This window comes from Telmatherina bonti (genome assembly GCF_933228915.1).
Source record: "Telmatherina bonti genome assembly, chromosome: 15".
Classification (NCBI taxonomy): Eukaryota; Metazoa; Chordata; class Actinopteri; order Atheriniformes; family Telmatherinidae; genus Telmatherina; species Telmatherina bonti.
The window spans coordinates 20,970,461-20,993,349 of NC_136613.1; the positions used below are offsets into that span (position 1 = coordinate 20,970,461).

General features: G+C 37.4%; 1 protein-coding gene across 1 annotated transcript in view; it reads right to left on the reverse strand.

Annotated features, from left to right (window-relative positions):
- slc4a10b (solute carrier family 4 member 10b) overlaps positions 1-22,107 on the reverse strand; it is a gene marked incomplete at both ends in the record, with an annotated part of 26,098 nt that extends 3,991 nt beyond the window's left edge. Inside the window, 18 exons of the mRNA XM_079254707.1 lie at positions 1-38; positions 237-398; positions 753-858; positions 989-1,234; positions 1,454-1,587; positions 1,702-1,876; positions 3,841-3,944; positions 4,056-4,202; positions 5,704-5,791; positions 5,927-6,084; positions 9,055-9,143; positions 9,675-9,860; positions 10,144-10,304; positions 11,135-11,273; positions 11,407-11,559; positions 16,596-16,677; positions 21,073-21,114; positions 22,081-22,107. The exon at positions 1-38 is cut by the window's left edge and continues 76 nt beyond it. Of these exons, the coding sequence (XP_079110833.1) occupies positions 1-38; positions 237-398; positions 753-858; positions 989-1,234; positions 1,454-1,587; positions 1,702-1,876; positions 3,841-3,944; positions 4,056-4,202; positions 5,704-5,791; positions 5,927-6,084; positions 9,055-9,143; positions 9,675-9,860; positions 10,144-10,304; positions 11,135-11,273; positions 11,407-11,559; positions 16,596-16,677; positions 21,073-21,114; positions 22,081-22,107 (2,237 nt within the window). The remainder of the gene's footprint in view (positions 39-236; positions 399-752; positions 859-988; positions 1,235-1,453; positions 1,588-1,701; positions 1,877-3,840; positions 3,945-4,055; positions 4,203-5,703; positions 5,792-5,926; positions 6,085-9,054; positions 9,144-9,674; positions 9,861-10,143; positions 10,305-11,134; positions 11,274-11,406; positions 11,560-16,595; positions 16,678-21,072; positions 21,115-22,080) is intronic.
- Positions 22,108-22,889: the final 782 nt, after the last annotated feature.

Consider the following 22,889-nt stretch of genomic DNA (forward strand, 5'->3'; position numbering starts at 1 on the left):
GTGATGAAAACAGCAAAATCACTGATGACAGACCGCACCTGCAAGAGAGGAACCACCTGGTGAAAATTTTAGTTTCAGTATATCAACGCAACAGTGAACCCTTTTTTTTAAACCATGCAATACTGGTAAATAGCCACTAGAGGGTGCTGCTGCATTATTTTACCAACTTTTCCCGACCGTCGTGGATGAATGACAAAGTCAATGCAGTGAAAAAGGACAAAGGATTGTCATAGTACCTTTGTGGGAAAGTAATTGCTGAACTTGAATTCCTTGAGAAATGCAGACATAAAGACCGTGGAGAAGAAGAGAATGACACACCAGAAGAGAACATCAGGAACATAGGGTCCATGAGGGCCACAGGCAGTGCCCACAAACTCGCCTTGCTTTGCAATACAGTCCTGCAGCAAAAAGCAGGGTGGAATTATTCCAATTTATATTTGCAATAAACAAAGAAGGTTCATAGGCTTTCATGTCGACTAAAAAAACTTGGTGACTCAAAACAAAAATGTGCTTTTATAATGATTTGCAGTACAGTTTGATCCAATATAATCCATAATAATCCAGCCAAATGCCCTTAATCTCATCTGTTCTGCTTCCTCCATCTGGAAAAGTATGCCACTTTAAGACAGAAAACCATTTTTCCAGCATTGTAAGTAGCTCAAAAATGTCTGTCTGTACTATTTGAATAAATAGCAGATATGACTAACATATCTGTGCTACTTTTTATTGGTTTTATTATTTTATTGCCATACCTTCACTTCTAATGCTTCCCAGTAGATTTCAGTTGCAGTGATGTTATTGAGTTCCCAGTACTTCAGGGTACCATTTGCAGGGTCCGAAGGTTCAACGCAAGAACATCTGTGGCAGCACATGAACATCTGGATAACTAAATAATCCTTCAACTGTCAGGAAATTTCAGTAGCTACACTAAAATCAGCTTTCACTCTGATATTACTTCAGTGCATCGTGTAAGAGTGTGTTCACATACGAGTATGTAGTGAGTTTGTCCAGGTTGTTGTTTTTGTTAAATGGGTAGTGTTCTCCAAGGTGGAAAAGTTTCTCCAAGGCTTCGTATATGAAAATGATGCAGATGAGTGAGGCAAACGCTTCCTCTGTGAAGCGTGTGATGTAACAAACAAGGGAGCTGGCATCTGTGGCCACCAGCAGAATACAGAGGAAAGCTGTCCATAGACCAATGCAGGTTCTCAGGGACAGATAGGACAAACCATACTCCCTATGTGAGGATTAACAGAGAGAATAAATGTGATTATATACTGTTTGAAATGTCATCATCAAAATTAAATTAAATACCCCTCATATGCATTACACATCAAGCTGACAAACATCCAACAATGTTATTTATAGATTATATAATCTATAGATACATTTTATGTAGCCAGTTGTCTTTTCGTATGATCATGTATTCATGCGGCATTACATGAGAAAAGCATACTTGCAGAATTTGAACAATATCTTTTCAAACACCAGCACAGGGCCCGTGCTTCCTAGAATGGTGAGTGGCTGCCCAGCAAACAGGGAATAGGCTATTCCAGTCAGCGAGGCTCCAAACAGTGACTCAATTGCACTCTGGGGGGTGAGAGAAGACAAAGAGATTATTCTTGGACAATATTTTGCCAAAAATCTTGAAAAGTTAGCACAATTAGCAGGAAACCTCAAAGACATTCAAGTGAAAGAGCTTACTATTCGTCCTTCTGTTGCTTCGCCAAGAAGTCCCCCAAAGGTGATGACAGGGGACATGCAGGCACAGTAGAGGAATAGGAATGAGGCAACACACTGCAAACTTATAGCATCAGTGTAGTCAGACAGATAGTGGGGGGCCTTGCGCTTGATGTCTAGAAAGAGACCACCAAACCACCTAAGAGTGAAAAACAATAAGTAAACTTATCAATTCCAAGATCAGCTTTCAGGTTTTTTTTTTTCTTTTCTCTCTTTTTAACAGGTTTATATAAATAAAAAATGTGTTACATTTCTTTTTTTTTTTTTTTCTTTTTCTCTAAATTATTTCCCCCCTACTGCCTCCATCCCAATGTTCAGCTCTTGGCTTAGTGTGATGGGTCCCTATGATGAAAAAGTCTAGCCACAAATAGAGATTGGGAGAAAGGATGTTTCTATGGAAACCACTTCATGACTGCAACTACAGCTCAAATATCCCCAGAAATATCCGATCAACATTAGAATGTGTATTTTTTCAGAAAGACTGTATTTTTTTTTAGTTTGCTGGCTCAATTTAGACATTTTATAGAAACACACCGACATATGCATTTATACATACATATACATATACATATACATATACATGTACATGTACAGGTACATATACATATACATGTACATATACATATACATATACATGTACATATACATATACATATACATATACATGTACATATACATATACATGTACATATACATATACATATACATATACATATACATATACATGTACATGTACATATACATATACATGTACATATACATATACATATACATGTACATATACATATACATATACATATACATGTACATGTACATATACATATACATGTACATATACATATACATATACATATACATATACATGTACATATACATATACATGTACATATACATATACATATACATATACATATACATATACACTACCAGTCAAAAGTGTGGGGAAAGTGGGTCCAAAGATTAAATTGGTAGTGCACATACAGTAAATATCAAGATCTTTTACTGATGATGTGAGAGTCCGACCACTGTAAAAAGTCTCTCCAACAAATCCCAAAGATTCTCTATTGGGTTCATCCATGCTGCCTCGACTACTCTTTTTTAATTTGGGCCTGATTAATCCCTGCATTATGATTTTGGAACATGTCTGTAGATAAAATCCACTGATGGAGTAACCTGGTCATTCAGTGTATTCAGGTAGTGCACCTTGTTGCAAATTCTCTGTTTAGTGGCATTCTTCCGACTACAAAGCTATTCAGTTCCAATCCCTCTAGTTCCCTTCGCATTGAGCATGAGATGATCTCACTAGAATTGTTAAACATAGCCACAAGTCCTATCGTTTTGGGATTTTTTCCTTTTTTTGGGGGGGGGGGGGGGGGCTGGGGGTCACCAAATGTTTAAGTGATTGCAGAGTACAGCCTGAAGGCACTGGTTCCCCACTATCTTACCAGTTTTTATCAGTGCTTTGGACAGTTGTTTACCCATTTATGGTAGTTTCTGCTCTCTCTAGATGTCTTCTCTTCTTGATCTATCCTGATGATTTGACCCTTAAACAGACCAACATCTTTTCCACTATCACAGAATATGTCTTTGCACATGTTTTTTTTTTTTTGTTTGTTTGGTTTTTTTTTTAAGAAATGAGAAGCTAGTCATTGCACTAGTCAGGGTTAAATAACTTCTATTAAACTTCTATTAAAAGATGATCACCATGCAGTAATTATCCAACAGGAGGCTTGTGCCTATTAGCTTAATTAAATACAGGTGCAGACATTATACTTTTGTCCATGCAGTGTATAAACTAACATAAATATGAAAGATGACATCTAACAGTAAAGACAAATGGCATTTTTAGCGGAACTGCACAATGTCTACAAGTGAGTCTTCATATACTACAATACGCAATGCATTAGTGTATTAAAGTGTATACTTCTAGGCTGGGCTCTCCAAATCCTTATTGATATTTTTTCTGCAAGAAAGGGAATTAAAATTATTCTAGCATCTTGTAAAATTGTATAAATTCCTCAAATTTGTATGTGATGAGAATGTACTTTAACTAAAAACAGTCAGTATATTCTTCCTTTTTCACGTTTTTTTTTTTTTTTTTACCTTCCAGTACGCTGCAGTTCTGGACCGCCATGTCCACCATGCTCTTCCTCCTCTTCACCCTCCACTAATCCATTTGGTAAAATGGTGTTTTTCTTCCTCTTCTCCTGTTTAACCAGTCGAGCACTTTTGTTAATTTGTTTGATTTCCAAGTTCAGATGTACCAGAAATCAACATAAAAAAGCTGAGAGAAATAAACCCACTAACTTCCAACTAACCTGAGAAGGTACATTTTTTGGTGGCTCTATCCGTATAGACGGGTCCCACTCTCCTGGGGGCAAGACAGTCACTTGATCAAGGAATTCATCTATACCAGCAATAAGATCATTCCGGTCTTTGGCTTTATAAGCGACATCATGGAAAACCTGGATAGAGAAAAGAAACAAAATGGCTTTCTAAGATGGAATGTATGGTCATGTTTAGCAATCATTCAGCAAACGTTAAATGGTGAATTGTAAATATATTTTACTCCGAAAAGTATGAAAAGAAAGCTTTCTTTAGAACTTGCAGCTGGTCCTGTTTTGCATATTAAGAAAATGTAGCTTGAATCAAAGGACTAGCCAACCACATGGTACCAATAGAGAACTAATAGTTTTCATGGCTACTGGGGCTGCAGTGGATGAATCAGTTATGTGCAGGATCATCAACCAGGAGAGTGGGATTACAAGTCTTTCTGAAAGCTAACAGACTTAGCGGACCTGTCCTCGTCTTAATTTTACTTTATAGTTTTCTGTCACCTGTGTAATGTAGACTTTAAAAAAAAAGATTAGATTCAGGACGAGATGGCAATTTGAACAGAGACTTTCACTGAAGAGAATCTTTACCTTCGATGAGAAGAATTGAAATTCTGCTGATGACAAATTATCTGTCTTTAGAGATTGCCGTGCTTTTGTCCCTGCTTGTCTGGCATAGCAGGTGTAGGACATGAAAGGAAAAGTAGAAAGCTGTGGGAGGCTGGCTTTACTTTCAGATTCAAGCATGTTGTTTTCTGTTCTCTTCAGTCCAGGTTTACGTCAAGTCATGAGTCAGGCTGTTTCATAGTTTGGTGCAGTGCACATTTAGCACAGTATGTTCAGGCGTTATGGTGTTATTATTGTGCCTCATTCCTAAGTGAGCAGCAGAGGGGCGTTCTAAACTCAAATAAATGATTTCTGCAAGCACATAAATGATATTTTAGACTGATATTTTTTCCTGAAATAATAGCTTAATCTAAGCAAACAAAGATTAACTCTGGGAGCACGCAGTTTGTTTCCATGTTTGCTTCTATCTGAGTGGATGTACATTGATAAAACAACACACTTGCTGAATTTGGTGCAGGAATGAGGCACGTTATGAATGCCATATTGTGCAACAACACAGTTTTGAGGTGTTTAATAAAAGCCTGTACGTGATTATTTTAATTTAAGTACATTTATTCATGCTAAGATCGTGCTATCCACACACCCCATGGATGTAACTAAGGCTAAAAAAAGTGCAATCTTTGAACCAGTATATTGTAGAACAACATTTATGACTGACATCTGTATCCACTTATTCAAAGCTTACTTTCTAATGAACAAAATGGATGTGATGGATATTTATTGTGGTCATGTGGAGTGGAAACAACAATTCTAGACAAAAAGTAGCACATGAAGGCTGACTAATCGCCAAAAGCAAGTTATGAAAGCTCTGAGCTGTTTCACACTTTCAAATGTTCCACCACTTTCGGAGTTTGAGTTCTGCTGGATTGCTAATTTATTCGAGCTGCAGAAAATCAGAACAAGACATGTGGCTGACATTTAGATCATAACATCCACATTTCTAAAACTTTAGAAACCCTCCAAGATGATAACATCACAACACGCAGGTTCCTTCGTCAATCCTTACCTCATCAGTCATAAGCGTTGCAATGGACCGTCCAATCTCATGATACTGAGCCCCCCTGCCAAAGGGCCCTAAAAGAATAAACAGAAACCTGAAGGCAAAAGAAAACATTTTTTTCAATTCATAATGAAATTAGATATGACACTTAGTTGATGATCGTCTGGCAGGAATCAGCAAAGTAAAAAGAAGAAGTTGAACAGATGTAGTTTTAACAGTCTGCAGTAACCTTGTGGCAATTGGGACTTCAGCCAGCCCGTTAAGCAGGACGGCAGGAGAAAGGCGAACAAACGCCACCACAGGCTTGTTCAAAAATTCCAGTTCTCCCACTAACACATTGCACGCCTCTGCCCCTGGTGGAATCTTCTTCATGAAATGAAGGTCTATCTGAAAGAGGACAGAGCGTGCAGCGTCACGTAAAGGTCTTGACACCCCGTCCAGATAGCTTAACATCTAAGCAGCTTTAACTGTAAGGATCATTTTAATAGTAAAAAAAATCACTCATGCTGCATGCATGAATGGGAAAAGGTCAGCTGTTTATCCTCAAAATAATCTCTAAATGTTAGCGTTAACTTTTGCTTCTCGTCTAAATATAGCCCATCTGTGCAGACTTTGTGTGTTCTGTAAAATGTGTCCCTGATGTGTGAATGAAATATTACTGTCAAACTCTATTGTTTGATCTGTTGCATCATATTTTATAACTCTCTGTCATTTCCCAGATAAGATGCCTAATTGCACATAAAAGCTCTCCCAGCAAATCCTCTTCCCGCTTTCTGTCTGCTCCTACTTTGATAAAATGGAATGACATTATGGAGATAATTTTGCAAGAACAAAGGATCAGATTTTTGTTTTTAGCCATATGAAAATGAGAAATGTTTTTTGGAGAGTTGTTTAGTAAGCCGTATTTTTTTTTTTTTTTTTTTTTTTTTTGTCTAGCGCTTGAAAGGTTGAGAGTTGCTTCAAAAAAAATTTTATTACTGTCACATTTATTTATTTATTTATTTATCTATTTATTTATTTTTCAGTGAACAGGAAAAAAACAAAACAAGAACTCTACATATGATCAGAACAAAGGTTCAAGCTCATGCATATTATACAAAAAGCTTCAAAAAGGATTTGTTCTCTTTTTCTTTCTGTATGGATGCTCATTGTCAGCTTTGATTGAATTTTTTTTTTTTAAATACTTAACATGGTTATAATCCTAATCCCTCACTTGATGGCCTTTCTGTTTAAAGAGAACTCTTGTTCATTCATCTAAACTCGCTTGCATAATAGTTTGCTCATATTTGTCAGATAGGACATACTTTTTCTCATATAGAGCACAGTTACATAAATGTAGATTAATTTGCACAATATGTGGTGCTATGTTTCCAATCTATTATTAAACAAGGATTTACTGAGCTTGATTACTTTTCTTTACGCTTTATGAGAAGAAATGTTTGCAAAATTACAAATTTCTTCCTCATATTTTTCCTCTTTACTTATCAACATCAACATTTACTCAGGTCTTTTATTCCTGTGTTCTGCTATTTGGTCAGCGTTTGCTGCTGTTTTAACATGGCTATGTCCATGTAAATATTTGTAGGACACCTTCCTAGTGGCTGATTTGACACACTTCAAGCAAACAGTGATGAGTTGACTGTCAGGATCTGTTATCTCGGTTATTGCTTAAGTTTATGTAAAGTTGTGGATTTTGGTTTTGCTCATGGTTTTCTAAATTATCTTGGCCTTTATTACCCACCAAGAGTCTGTTCTACTGTCTCTGTCCACACTTTCTTTTGACTATAAGCACACCTGTTTTCCCATTCTCAACACTTTAGTTGTATCTTTATTTCCCTTGTTTTGTAGATATCATTGCCAGATCTTGTTTCCTGCATTCAGACAACCAAGGATCAAAGGAGGCGAGGCATTTTAAAGAAGGAAGTTAAGACATTAAGTTAAACCTTGAAACTTAGTTTATAATTATGCATTTAGCCTTTTAATAGCAATACACACCTCTAAATATAGTTCAAACTAAACACTTCTGTAGCTTAAGCACATAGCTTTACTCAACAATAAATAAACATTGATGAAAAAATTGGAAAAGTAGATATGAAGGTTCTCATACTTCAGTGAAACAGTTGTTATAAACATGGCATTGTGCTAATACAGTTCAGGTAAAATTAATAGTTTTACTTTAACCGTATTAGCACAATGCTATGTTAATATATGCCTATCATACGTATCACTTCAATTGGTTTCTTGGTTGATTTAATATGAGACTGTAACAATTTCAATCTAAGGTTTTAACATTTTCATGTAATTATTTTTTTAAATAAACATATAATATGAAAATGATCAGCTGTAATGTTAATACATGTTTAACTTATAGGCTCTTGAACAAAAAGAAAAACAAGCAAACAAAATAAAACAAAGTATATGGACACGTTGGGATTGTTAGAACATGAACATCGTCACATACTGTTTAAACATCCAACTCTACACACTGGCTTTTGGAGCATGTTTAACATAATTAAACTCGTAATTTAATAAAGCATCAAATATGAACAGACTGGAACCTACATGTTCAAAAAACTTTCTAATTATGATTGTAGTTATTTTATTAGTTAATTTATTTTGAAAATATTGAAAATCTTACATACTCCACCTTTAAGGGACCAAATAAACATTTATCAACAAGAGCATGTATTCTTATTTCACTTCTGACTGAAAAACAAAAATGACGAGGGTGCTGGGGGATGTTTGACCACAGATTCCTAAGTTGTCTCATAATCGGAGATAAAAATATATATATATATATATTGCAAACAGGTTATACTGCTAGAAAGCCTTATCAGAAGTTTGTGTCATGGTTCATGTTTGCATGTAACATCTGCACTTCTGTCATTTATCGTTCTACTTTTGAGCTTAAATTCATTGCTTCCATTATTGGTTTGAGGGCATTTTTTGATTTAATTTTTATCTTTTTTATGATCTATCTCTTGCCACTCCCACTCTTGTTGGCCTTGTTGGCACCTTTAAACTTGATCTTGTGCATCACTCAAACAGAAAAATCTTGTATTTGCCCAAATGGGCAGCGTAAATCCTAATGATTTAGATTTAATTGCTTAAAAATGTATTACAATCCCTGCAATGCGTGCTTCACTAAAGTAACATATGTAGGACTTTTACAACAATTCAATTAAACAACAGCTCTTTAACTCGTGCATTAGATGAGATGGTTATACATGACTGAAATGTCCCTAAAATCCAGTCAAATGGAAGAGCAACATGTAGATCATCACTTTTTGGTATTGCACACAAAAAAATATATCATAGTTATATAAGAGTTATACTTGCTCCAAAAGAGAGCCATACCTTGCTGAAGTCCACATTACTGCTCTCTCTACTGATTTCAGCTTTTCCATCTGGACACATTAACTGAGATGCGGAGGCGGACATCTGACCTGCAAACATAAAAAAGGATTTTAAAAAAATACCTTAAAACGCAGAATAAAACACTAATGCAATTAAATGGAAATATTTTTTTTAAACTTGGATCAGAATACAAAATAAAGAAACAAAGACTAAAAAGTAAAACACTTTTGGGCCTTTTGAGATCAAAGAAGAGAATTTACTTCTTTTACTGCATAAAAAAGAAAAAGGAATAGTATTTATTACACCATGTAACTGAATTATTACTCCTCACAAGAGCTTGATACACAGAATATAAGTGGAAAATACTTTAAAGTGGCTAGAAAATGCAACGTGGAAATGCCAAACCAAAGAAATTCAATCCTTCCTGATTCCACTTACGTCAAACAAAATAATTATTCTGTAAATAAGAATGTTTTTCTTGTAACTGCTTTTATTATTATTGTGTTATGCTTAATTATTGATGATGATGATGATGGTTCTCAACCTTTCAACTTGTGATCTGTGCAAAACACAGAGACCTGAGCCAAATTTTGATCGTTTCCATTTTCATGATTCCTCACCATTCTTGTCCAGGTGATGGTCTGACGTCCGCCGGCCCATGTCAGCGAAGGAGCGTACAATCGGCAGACGGTTAGCCAACTTCTTGTGGTTCTGGTGATGGTGCTGCTTTAGCAGGGTTTCACGCACTTTCCGCCTCAGCTCATCTCCTAGTGGTGAGTATAATTCTTGGTGGTCTAAAACCATGTCTAAGTTAAAAAAAAAAAAAAAAAAAAAAAAAGAAAGTTATTAGTTTCAAGTTTTCAGGTTCTTAATAGGATTTTTGTCCACGTCTGATGAGTGATCCCATTTATGTATGTTACAAATAAAACATCAGTTCATAACTAAAAATGTCATCCTAAAGTAGCATTTGGCTTCCTTTTGGTAAGGTGGTAGGGTCAGTAAAAGTCTGCTTCAAAGTAAACTTTAAACTGTCAAGTTTCTCCTCTCTAAAGTCTGAAGGTTACAACAGCTGTTACTTGCTGCAGTTACCTGCAATCTCCTCAATACTATTAGCCCTCATATCCAGCAGCACGGTGCTGTTGATAATGCAGCTGCGCAGTTCAAACAGACTGTGCAGGGACAGTGTGGCCACGTAGGGTTTACTCCATCGCTCGCCTCCGTCCTCCACATCCTCCTCAAACTTCAGCCACCTGTAAGAAGAGTTTTAGTTTCCATCAGGAGAGCCCAGCAGATGGCAAACAGGCTGACCATCTGTTCTAGCTGCAGTAACAACACTCATTATTCTGAGGCCTTCACATGTACAGTAGCTCTCATGTTTCCTGTTCTCTCTCAGTTTCACTCATTTACTCTCCTTCCTTATTGCCTTTCATCAGTTTATCACTGTAAATAAAATATGTCTTATTCACCGTGTTGATGGAACACCAGCATTTTGCAACGTAATCTGAAATGCTGAAAATTAAAGATATACTGTGACAATAAATTGTAATTACTTCATGTAACGGAAACGAAAGCATCATGTAAACATCTGTATTTGTTATCGCAGCAACTTGGATCATAGAGATGGTTACTCTTCTCAGTCTGAGCTGCCAGGGATAACATCATGACTGTGTGGAGATGCAGTCTGGTAAGGTGACAGTCTACAGCAGTGTTTTTCAAACTTTTTTGAGCCAAGGCACACTTTTTTTCACTGAAAAATCCCAAAGCACGCCACAAACCAAAATGTTTTGTTTTTGTTTTTGTTTTTTAAAGTCCATATAATTAATATAAAGTCCATCTCGTCAAAGCCTCTTGAATAGAAATCAGATGAACACAAGAAGAAGGAATTTTATTATCTCTGACTGAGGCCTGTTCAGATGAACACAGAGCTGCTTTTTAGACCAAATAGAAGGAATTTCTATTCCTTCTATTCCTTCTAGTGCCCTGAGAAATTGGCTAATTTCTCAGGGCACACCTGATAATCTCTCACGGCACACTAGTGTGCCACGGCACAGTGGTTGAAAAACACTGGTCTACAGTATACCTGGCACTTTCTCTCCACTCAGAATCCTCTCCGTCCTTCAGGCAGATCTCATCCATCTCCGTGAAGAGGTCATGAGGAATATGCTCCTCGTCATCATCTTCTGCCCCCAGCAAGAACTGCACCCTCTGAGAGGGAGTGTCTGGAAACACCAAGATTTGTTCTGAGCTTCAAGAACTAAACTGATCACAAAATATTGCAATTTAGTTTTTTTGCAATTTAGTGTTTTTATTTTTTTATTTCTTCATGAATAAAATCCATGTTGTGGCTCGTACCATAAAGTGGAGACTCTCTACCCTCCACCAAGGGAAGGTTCCGCTCTCTGCTTCTCCTCCAGTGTTTGCTTCCATGGTGATGGTGCCTCCGATGGCTTCGATGCCTGGTGCTGCCCAGTGGGACATGGACCCCAATGTAGAGAGTCCTGTGACCTGGTGAGGAATCCCAGAGAGGGTGAAAGTAGACCAACATTACCAACACAGTTTTCTCTGTGTGTGTGCCTAAGTGTGTGCAGATACGTCAGTGTGTTTCTGTGTGTTTGCACATGTTTTCAAACACTGGACATATGATCATTATTTGGTTGGTGATAGTTGAGCATTGTCTCTATGTGTTGTTTTATTGTTATTCTATAACATATCAGGAGTTTTTACTTTTATCTAATGTATTATTCCAATTCTGTTTTATAATGTGATTCCTCTCCTGCTTTAATTCAGTCACATTCCACGCCACAGGTTTTTGTGAGAATATATTCATTAGTGGCTGCTAGATTTACATCTAGTGGCAAATTAAAGAAAAAAAACTTTACCTCAAAATTTAAATGAGATATTTTGACCCAGAACATCATGAACTCTTCCAGCTCCAGCCAAGTGTTCATTTTATGTTCAATATACACATTGAGTCCATATTTTTAGAGTAGTAATTTTTATATTATTTTTAGATTATTATTATTTTATATATATCAATGCCAGTCTAATTTAGAATGAAAAGGAATATTTTTTTCTTAAATAACTTATTTGAGTTTTATATCAGGAGCATGTCTCAAAATCTTCTGACAACATTTGGTAACAGACGAATCTATCTGCTGTCCCAGTCTTACTTAATATAGAATGGGAGCTGCTCAATATTTCAGGGCCTGACACATTTTCTATTTCAGGTATTGCAAGTATAGCTGACATGTCAGGACTGCAGCCAGTTAAGCAACCAGTTTTAATCAATGGTCGTTGTGTTGCTAAATTAAGCCTTCTCCAAAAATCTCTCCATATGATTCACTCATGGTTTCCTTCTTATATGAGTAAATTGAGCCCTGTGATGGACTGGTGACCTGTCCAGGGTCTGCCCCGCCTCTCGCCCAATGATTACTAGGATAGGCTCCAGCCTTCCTGCAACCCTTAATCTGACTAAGCTGTTCTGAAAATGAATGAATGAGTAAGTTGCACATTCCATCGTCACAGATGCTGCTTTGAACCGTGTGCTGATCAGACATTCAGAATTCATTTTCAGCTTCATTATTTCTCTACAGAGATTTTATCAGACTCTCTAAAACCTTTTAGCTATGCTGCACTGTAGATGACAAAATTCCTCCTCATATTTAAACTTCAGGCTGATTAACAACAAGTGGACAATGCAGACTTAAGCCGAAAATATATTTGATTTTAATCATGTATATGCATGTTTATCATGGCTGCCTTATATTTCTCATTGTTGGAAGGATTATTTGTGTATCTCCTGAGAAGTTAATACTGCATTACCAGCTGCAATATGCGAGTAGCCGGTAGGGACGGTGCAGGGACCAATTTGACACGATCTAATGTTACTTAGTCCATAGCAGTAAAAATGATGGAAGGCTTCCAAAACAAGTTCTTTTGGTTAGTTTTATTGAGTTTGTCCAAAATGACCCGGATCTTTATGTAATGTTGCTCCTCTACAGCCACAAGCATGTTTAGTACAATAGCAGGAAGGGGTTTAGTGCTATTTAAGAAGTTGTTGTGGAGACATGAGAAGTAAGTGGAAGAAACTCCAGGGATTGTTACGTCTGTGCGCGGAGGAAGAAGATGGAAAGACAGAGGGGTGATGGTGCTGATGAGGTTTTTTTGAACTGCCAGTCATCAGACACCTGAATTTTGTCAGCAATTTTACCAACTAACATTTTGCATACACTATGAATTTGGCAACTCTATCCGATTTGAGTTGTCTAATGCACTCCCCAGAGGAATCCATCTACAAGCACATGAGCAAGCATATGAACAATTACACTCATGATTGAGCCAGTTTCCTATGCAAACATGAGGTGAAACAGGAAGTGTATTCTTAGCCCAAGCCTTAATTTACAGTCCTTTGTTATTTTCAGTGTTCCCACATACAGAGCTCGGTATAACAACTCCATTTAGTAATTTAGTGGGTTCCTTGAGCTTAAAAGTTATCTAGTAACTCTGTTTGCTGCTGCATGACATAATAACTCAGGTATAGCTCACATAACTGCTGTACCGAAAAATAGTTATTTTAATTAATATGATGTTTGGCATGCAGGAAAGTCCAAAATTAAAGTGGAGCAGGATTATTTAACCCACAGGGGGCTGCAGCGCTACAGGTTTTCAATGTATACCTGCTCCAACATAACTGACACAAAGTAATGGATCTTAAATAGATCAAAATTTGAGTCTGGTGTGTTGGAGCAGGGTAAAAGTGAAAACCTGCAGGACTGTGGCCCTATGTGGGGCCAAGCTTAATAGCCCTGCAAAATGATATAAATTCTGCATACATGTTATATTGCTGTATTTTTTTTTAAATTGACATAGCTACAACACAGAGTGAGACTATTTGACTGAATTTTTATGTATCTTTAATACATTTTGTTTAGTTTTGGAATCCTATTGAAACTCATGAAACTATGTTAACTTGAAGCCTTTTCAGGTCAAAGAGTTTTTGTTTCTATTTATTGTAAATTTCAGTTGATTAGTTTTAATCTACAGCCAAAGCACACACACTAAATATAACACACAAGACAGACTTGACAGACTTCCTCTCTAAGCTTCTTCTATAATGAGCGTCATTTGTGCATGACTAAACTGTTAAATTTTCTGTAAGAGGAAACAAACTTATCTTCTAAACTACTGGCTAAAGTTTGCCTGAAAAGATTTGAAGCTGTCCAATTCAATTCAATTCAACTTTATTTATATAGCGTCAAATCACGGCAATGCCATCTCAAGACGCTTTACAGACAGAGGGGAAAACATAATGAAAGCCAGTTCATAACAGCCTATTTAAGGAAACCAACAGATTGAGTTGAGTCCAACTCAATCTCCCATCCTGAGCAAGCACACTGGCGACAGTGGGAAGGAAAAAACTCCCTTTTAACAGGAAGGAAACCTCCGGCAGAACCCGGCTCAGGACAGGCAGCCATCTGCCTCTGCTGTGTGGGGGGAAGAGGACAGAAAGACAACAGACAACAGGAACTGCTACTCCCGGCCAGGGAGACCTGCTGAGACAGGAGACATACATGTTAATGATGCAACACTGTTATGGGGGGGGGTAAAAGAAAGAGATAAAGAGAAAAAGAAAGAAGCTCAGTGTATCAGGAAATGTCCCTCAGCAGTCTAAACCTATAGCAGCATAACTAAGGGATGCTAACCATCCCTAGCTATCAAAAAGATAAGTCTTCAGCCTAGTCTTAAAGGTGGGGAGGGTGTCTGCTTCCCTAACACTAACTGGGAGCTTATTCCATAAGAGAGGGGCCTGATAACCAAAGGCTCTGCCTCCTGCTCGGCTCTTTGAGACTCTAGGAACCACAAGTAAGCCTGCAGTCTGCGAACGAAGTACTCTGCTTGGTATATAAGGAACTATGAGGTCTTTGATATATAGTGGTGCCTGGCTGTGGAGGGCTTTATATGTAAGGAGAAGGATTTCAAATTCTATTCTAGATTCAACAGGCAGCCAATGAAGAGAGGCTAAAACTGGAGAAATATGATCTCTCATGCTGGTTCTGGTCAGGACTCTGGCTGCAGAATTCTGGATCAGCTGAAGGGTTTTCAGGGCATATTTAGGACAGCCCAGTAATAGAGAGTTACAGTAATCTAGTCTCGAAGTAACAAAAGCGTGAACCAGTTTTTCTGCATCACTCTGAGACAGAATGTCCCTAATTTTGGCTATATTACGTAAATGAAAGAAGGCTGTTTTAGTAACCTGCTCAATATGTGGACCAAAGGACAGGTCAGGGTCAAATATTACTCCAAGGTTTCTCACTGTAGCACTGGAAGCTAAAGTAATGCCATCCAGGTTCATTACAAAACCGGAAAATTTAGCTCTGAGTTTTTCAGATCCAACGAGAATTACTTCAGTCTTATCTGAGTTTAAGAGGAGAAAATTTCTAGACATCCAAGTCTTTATGTCTATGAGACAATTTTGTAGCCTATTGGGCTGATTTGTTTGATCTGGTTTAAAGGATAAGTATAGTTGAGTATCATCTGCATAACAATGAAAGTTTATTCCATGCTGTCTAATAATTTTGCCTAAAGGGAGCATATATAGCGTGAAGAGTATTGGTCCAAGTACAGAACCTTGAGGAACTCCATGACTTACTGTAGTTTGGGAGGAGGACTTGTCATTTACATGAACGAACTGAAGTCTATCAGATAAATATGATTTAAACCAGCTTAACGCTGTACCTGTAATTCCAATCACCTGTTCTAGTCTTTGTAACAGAATGTTATGATCGACTGTATCAAATGCAGCACTAAGATCAAGCAAGATAAGTACGGACACAAGTCCTTTGTCTGAGGCCATAAGAAGATCATTGGTAACTTTCACCAATGCCGTCTCAGTGCTATGATGAGCTCTAAATCCTGACTGAAACTCCTCGCATAAATTATTTCTGCTCAGGTGGGCATGTAGCTGAGCGGAAACTATTTTCTCCAGAATTTTGGACATAAACGGGAGGTTAGATATAGGTCTATAATTTGCTATCACCTCTGGATCCAGAGATTGCTTTTTAAGTAAAGGCTTGATTACAGCAGTTTTAAATGATTGTGGTACATATCCTGTCACTAAAGACATATTGATAAGACTTAGTAGTGATGTATTAATTAAAGGGAAAATGTCCTTAAAGAGGCTCGTTGGGAGAGGGTCTAAGATACAGGTGGATGGTTTAGATGAAGCTATTATTTTAGTTAATTCAGAGGGTTGGACAGGACAGAAACTAATGTCGAGCTGTTTGTTGTAGTCTGAGGGTGCAGAGCTCTTGGCCTTTACAGAAGTTACTCAAACCATCTGTTTGCATCCTTGTTTTGATTATCCATGTATTTCTGTTTGTGAAATTACTGATGCAAACTCATCTCCCCCACAGTTTCTGCCTCCTACTCTGCTCTTATCTTTTCCCAGTGAAAAAGCTGTCAAGGGGAAAGCAACAGTTGTGAGGACAAAGTGGGTGGACTAAGCTGCAGCAGCCGTTCCGCTGCTTGATTCTTTTTCATACCTTCAAAATCTTCTTGCTCGAAGTTGGCTCTCTGTTGTGAGCGTGTTCCTCCCCTGTCCAGCACAGCCTCATCATCACTCCTCTGTCAGACATGCATATGCACGCACGCACACACAAACAAAAATAAAATATAATAAACATTTTACTCATTATTCTCGGGTATAATCACACAGTTACATCAACACAAATGGGAGATTAAAGCCCTGCAGCGGTATAATGGCACATGAATGTTGCATAAAATAAAATGTTTGTTGACTTGGTGTTCCGGCACAGTGCAGGGCATTATGAACAAACACATTATCCTCTGCTGCATAGTGCAGTTGCCTTGGAAACTAATTGCACATCTTTATAGTAAGAAAGACTTTCATGACAGTCCAGACTGAAAACTGGAATAAGTGGAACGATATATAGTACCTATAGCTACTGGTGCTTTTGTTTAAAATGCCTCCCCTGCAGTGTGTGATATGCTCTGTCAAAGACATCTGACATCAGTTTATTTGCACAATTAAGGTCCCCTTTTTTTTTCTTTTTTTTTTAAAGTTTTTGCAACAATTTGCTTTAAATGATGGTGATTCTAAAACAGTAAACACTCATTGTTGGTTGGTTTTGTAAAGTTTTATCAGATAATAATTGGTATTATTGTGTTTAAGATGTGAGCTTGTGATATTTTCAGAAACATTTGTAAAAGACTGAAACGGTGTTTACAAGGCTGTAAAATGTCACTAATAGTCTTTTAATTTTTTATCAAACTCTTGTAGATGCCTTTTGCTAAAATATCCATTATGTCAATGATGAGGCCGAAGACTTTTATTGCCTTATTGCGAGTGTCAGATATTTGATTTTGCATTTATTAGTTAATTTTGTGCTTCAATCTTTTCTTGCTATATTTTAGCCTTCAGCTAACAGCTTCCCCATCTGAAATGGCAACAGCATGTTGTTAAAGTTGTAAAGATGAAAAAGTACAAAGTTTTAGCAGTGAATGAAAAAAGAAAAACAATTTGATTGTTTGTCTGTTTTATTAAAAACCTGTTTAAAGTTATAATGACACAACACTGTCTTTGCAGGGATTTGAGGTTAGGAGAAAGGCATCTTACCCTAGTTGGCTGTTATTAATACATCATAAAATCCTTATTAACATTTACCGAGGTATTATTTTTGTTTTGGTCCTGCTACATGCAAAACTACTGTAAAAGTTTGCCTGATGACACAACAGAGGAACGAGTTTAACTGTGTAAATGTGTGTGAGTTACAGACTATTTCTTTATGGACACACTCATGAAAGTTTTCTTTAAGTGATATTTCATCTTCTAAATCTAATGTGTTACAGTATAACAGTCTGACTTGTTAAAGATGCAATTAATGATATTCATTTGGTATTTTACTTATACACTGATGCTTGCAAGCAGGTTTTGAGAACGATTAGGCTTCTCATATTTTGGTTAACAATATGGAGCCTCTCAGTTACTGTTGCCATTTTATTGACTAATTTATTTTCTATGACCCACACGTAATATATCATTAAACTTGAAAATATTTTAATAAAAATTCAAAATGAAAGTCTTTATACATCCTATTAGATCTCAAATTAATTTTCCCTTGCTAGTCTGCAGCTGGATATGCAATAAGCAGCAAAAAGAGTCATAAAGGAGAAAATGTCCTTGAAAAAAAAACTACAAGACAAAGTGAATTAGAATCTTATGGATCCAGAGAACATGAACCTAGTAAATTAGATGCAAAAGTCAGAGAAAATCAGCAGTTTCTGTGGTGAATGCCTGCCGGCCTGCTTATGTAACACTTGTGAAAAGAGATGAGAGTGAGGAGGTGGAGAGTGGGTTTCTACAGAATCAGCACCAATCTGCATTGAACACGAAACTTATTAAGTGCTTTTACCTCTTTTATCAAAAGTAATGATGATTTTTTTTTTTCTTTTTTCATAAAGATTCATGATTGGTTTGGATCCTTTCAAACAGGCTAAACATGAACACATCAGTGTTTCACATCTCAGAATGCACATTCACAGTTACACAGAGCGGCCTCACACAGTCAGGCTGATGAGAGAAACACTCAGCCGGTGTGAACATGAAGGGGTGAAAGCAGAGGTAATCAGTCACATTGCCTCCAGTCAGTTTGTGCAACACAGTTTTCTTTGCAGATTTGCACACAATATGCAAGCATACACATATTTGTTGTTTCTTTCTTGATTTTTTCTTGTTTTGTTTTTTTTTGGTTATTTTTAGGAGGGGGATGCAATGCTGAGGCTTGTTACTGTTATCAAAAAAGATTTATGTCATTGTTTTCATACAATGGCAATAAAGATATACTTATTCTGAACATTACATCTGAATCAAATTTTTAAATGAGTAAAGCAAGACACAGTGCACGCTAAAAAGAAAAAAATAACCTCACAATCTTTACGTCTGCCCCGCAGACAGGACATGTTTAGAACAAGTACTGGAATCAACCAGTCTTGCATATCCAAAGGTAACAAAAATGTACAAGCGCCTCAAGTTCAATAATTAACATTTTGTTTGTTTTAGCAGCACCGGCGCCAACGTGTTAACACAACAATCTGCAGCTTTACAGGAGTCTGTGTGAATGATTCCTTCTTCTGAGCTCCACATGAGGTGCTTATTGTAGTGATTTGGACCAAAATTGAAAATCATTTGATGATGTGATTTGCTTCAAATAAACAAACAAACAAACGCAGTAACACCTGTGTGAATAAAGCATGTAAGCATACATTTACTTCTGGAGAGATCTCTGCAGCCAAATCGCAGAGTGAAAGCACTCGTACACGGGGTTATTTTATCCTGAAAGCTAGCTTTTGCATGAGCCATCTTGACCACCAGTTGACCATCAAAGCATTATGATAATGAAGTGAAATGATGGTCACAGCTGCTGCACCACATGAGCTGGCCAGGGCAGCAGGCTGATGTTGATAATCTGACTACAGGAAATGGATAAACATCACTGCTTAGACTGCCAGTAGCTGACAGTTAAATATCATCCACACTGTCCCATTTTAAATGTGTACTACACTTAAATGGGAATGATGATTGCTCCGCTATTAATGGCCAGGGGATTCATCATGACTGGAAAACTCTGCTTTCAGTAGAAAGAAGTTTCTTTCCAGTTAAGTTCTCTACAAAGAAACTCAAAACGACAATCGTGATTATCTGGAGCAAACCGTAGAAATGTGCGTGCAGACACAAAGCAGTGCTGTGGAATTAAAAAGGGCTTACTGGGCAGGGACATACATGAACTTTAACATGCGCAGACTTTCATACCATTTCTAAGTCTGGGTTCAAATAGGATTTAACTGAACATGGAACATGTGAAACTATCCAGCAAAAACATTTCATATGTCTCACACACTGCTACCCAGCAAAATAACATCCAAGGATCGGCAAACCACAAAGCTAAAGTGGTATCACAGGATGTAGCACACACTTGGATCTGATCCCTGCAGATGGCTGTGGCAATTTGGAACCATCAGCGGCATCACAGGCTTTTGTGTGGCATAAAATGCACCGTAATCCTTAAATGTTTTTACTTATGAATTCAACATCCGGGAAGAGGACACATTAATACCAGCCGACAAAACCTACAAAAGTAGGTTTTTTAAAGAGGTTTCAGCCATCATTAGGCAACCTACATGTCAACCTACATGTCTAGCATTTTGATGTCCCCAACCATCAAAATGCTGATAAACATGTCTTAGTTTTGGCAGTGGTGTCTTATAAAGAGCTACCGAATTCTGCTATGTGTGACGTTACACACTATACTTTGCTCACTGTTGTAGAAACGCAAATAAGTACTCCACCAGAGATGTGCTTCACACCCATAAACCAATTCCCACACAGTAAATCCAGCATGTATACAACTCCAAATGAAGCCTTATCCTACCTTCTCACTAAAGCACCAAGGAACGTCCAAGGTCTCAGAATGCATGAGCCTCCTTGCTGCGTCTTCTGCTCTCAAGTCAGCTTAGACAGAATGTGACAATGTCTAAAATCTTAGCTCTGAGCAAACCTCACACCATATCTGATATAAGGGCTGATGCCGTCTGTTGTGTCAAACAACTGGAATCTGTGATTGAGCATTCGTCATCAGAACCATGGCTCTCTGATCATGAGATTACAGATTATTTTGCTAGTGGCCAGCAGGATTTTACCAGGAATAAGGCTTGGTTTAGACGGTATCTTTTCAATCCACCTATATCTATATCGGTATAGATAGATAGATAGATAGATAGATCGATAGATCGATAGATAGAAAGATAGATAGATCGATCGATCGATCGATCGATAGATAGATAGATAGATAGATAGATAGATAGATAGATAGATAGATAGATAGATAGATAGATAGATAGATAGATAGATAGATAGAAACTTGCTGTACATCAAACTAACTTTTGTGTAGTTTTATTTATTCTAATGGTTGTAACAGACTCAAGAAGCAATGAATAACTCACCAGACTCCTTCGCCCAACTGATGATGAACGTGAAGAGTTAATCTGAAAGAAAACACACTTTTGCTTGAGTCAGTCAGATAGTTGGAGTCATGTCGATGCTTAATACAGAAAGTTTCTAAACAAATCATGAAAAAAGATTAGACTTATTGACAGTCGCTTGTTGTTTGCTAACAATCAGATTACTGAGATATTTTAAACGTTTGTGTACTGTGAGGGTCGGGATGATGACCCGACATTTCGCAGAGCTAAAGCTATGAAAGTAGCTTCAGAGAGAATATGTCCTCAGTCTGCCATTAAATGGAAAAATCTGTTCAGATATAGTCAGTGGACAACAATAAATCTCATCCATTATGATCTACAGATATCAATGAGAGCTGGTTGTCGTCTTATTGAAAACATTCCCTGGGAGACTTCTGGAACTCATCATAAAAAAATGGATGAAACTTTTAAAAAATGAAAAGGAAAACAAAAACTTTTGCAGTGGTTTTAATTTAGCGAGGATATGACTGTTTTTTCTGTACTAAAGTAGCATATGGCACAACACATTTGTATAATGAATGACATCACATGCTGGTTTTAGTTTATCAACAGAACATCTGTCCCAAAAGGGGATTGTTTTATATAAGACCATAAAGCACAAAGCCCTTAGACATCATTGGAAAGGCATCTGAACCAGAAACGAAAGTCTTTTTAAAGTTTTTGAATCTTACTAAACTAAACTATCAAATGAAAATACTTCAAGATAAAATGATGATTTTATTTTTTTTCCCTGCTGATTTAAGAAACTGTGTCATGATCTGTCAGAAGATACTCAATAAGCTGATGCAGCTTCATCTCCATCACCTGAACTGCAGCACTTTGATTCAGGCTCTTGGAGATGTGTTCCCTATTTATCAACATCTTTTACACTTTTGCAGCCTTTACCCACGTTAAGCTTGACAGTCGAGCTGAAATATGACTAACTAAACATGAGATTCGCATCCTTCCCAGCTGTATCAGCGGCTCTACCTGAGCTCCTTGATCCGCTGAATCCATCCTCCTCTCTCAGCAGCTCAGCGACGCAAAAAAAGGAGCAGAGACGTCCGCGGTGTATCCGTAATCCCAGCAGGTGTAGAGGCGACTGAGCGAGCACACACACACCAGTCACATGTTTATGTGTCCTCCTGGTCGGAGGCTTGCTGATGATTTGCGCTCCTCAAATGCTCATTGCAAAGGAAAACCTGCGCATCTCGGCCAGTTTGCCTGTTATATTGTTTGACGCACCGAGCTGAAGACTGGGATGAAAACCAGTTCACGGATGAAGCTTTTTCTTTTCTCTGTGCAGTGTGTGAATCAGCCTTCGGGTTACATAACCAGCAGAAACGACAGCATTTCTCTCTTTTCTGTTCAGCGTTTTCCTTCACCTTAAAATGAATATTGTTGACGAAAATAAATAAAGCACAGCAGAAAGTATAAGGTTTGGAGGATACATAAACTTAACCTTCTTAGATGAGCACTTAGAGTAAAAACACACACACACAAGATTTATATATCAATGTCGAGGCAACAGATTTGATCCAGCTTATTGTTTTTAATTTGGTCTAATGCAGTCTTGCAGCAGTGGTTTGTGTCAATTTAACTATTTGCTCATGATTTACCAGAAACCGTGGAATTACAGCAGAATCACTGAAACTTATTGTTCTGAACTTTTCTGTCATGACGAGATTTGGTGTATTCAACATTAATCTTCTTGAACTTTATATCACTCTGTGCTCTGTCCTCTCCTCCTAAAGGTAAGAGTTGTATTTCTTCAGTTTCAGGGATGTGACGAGATCTAA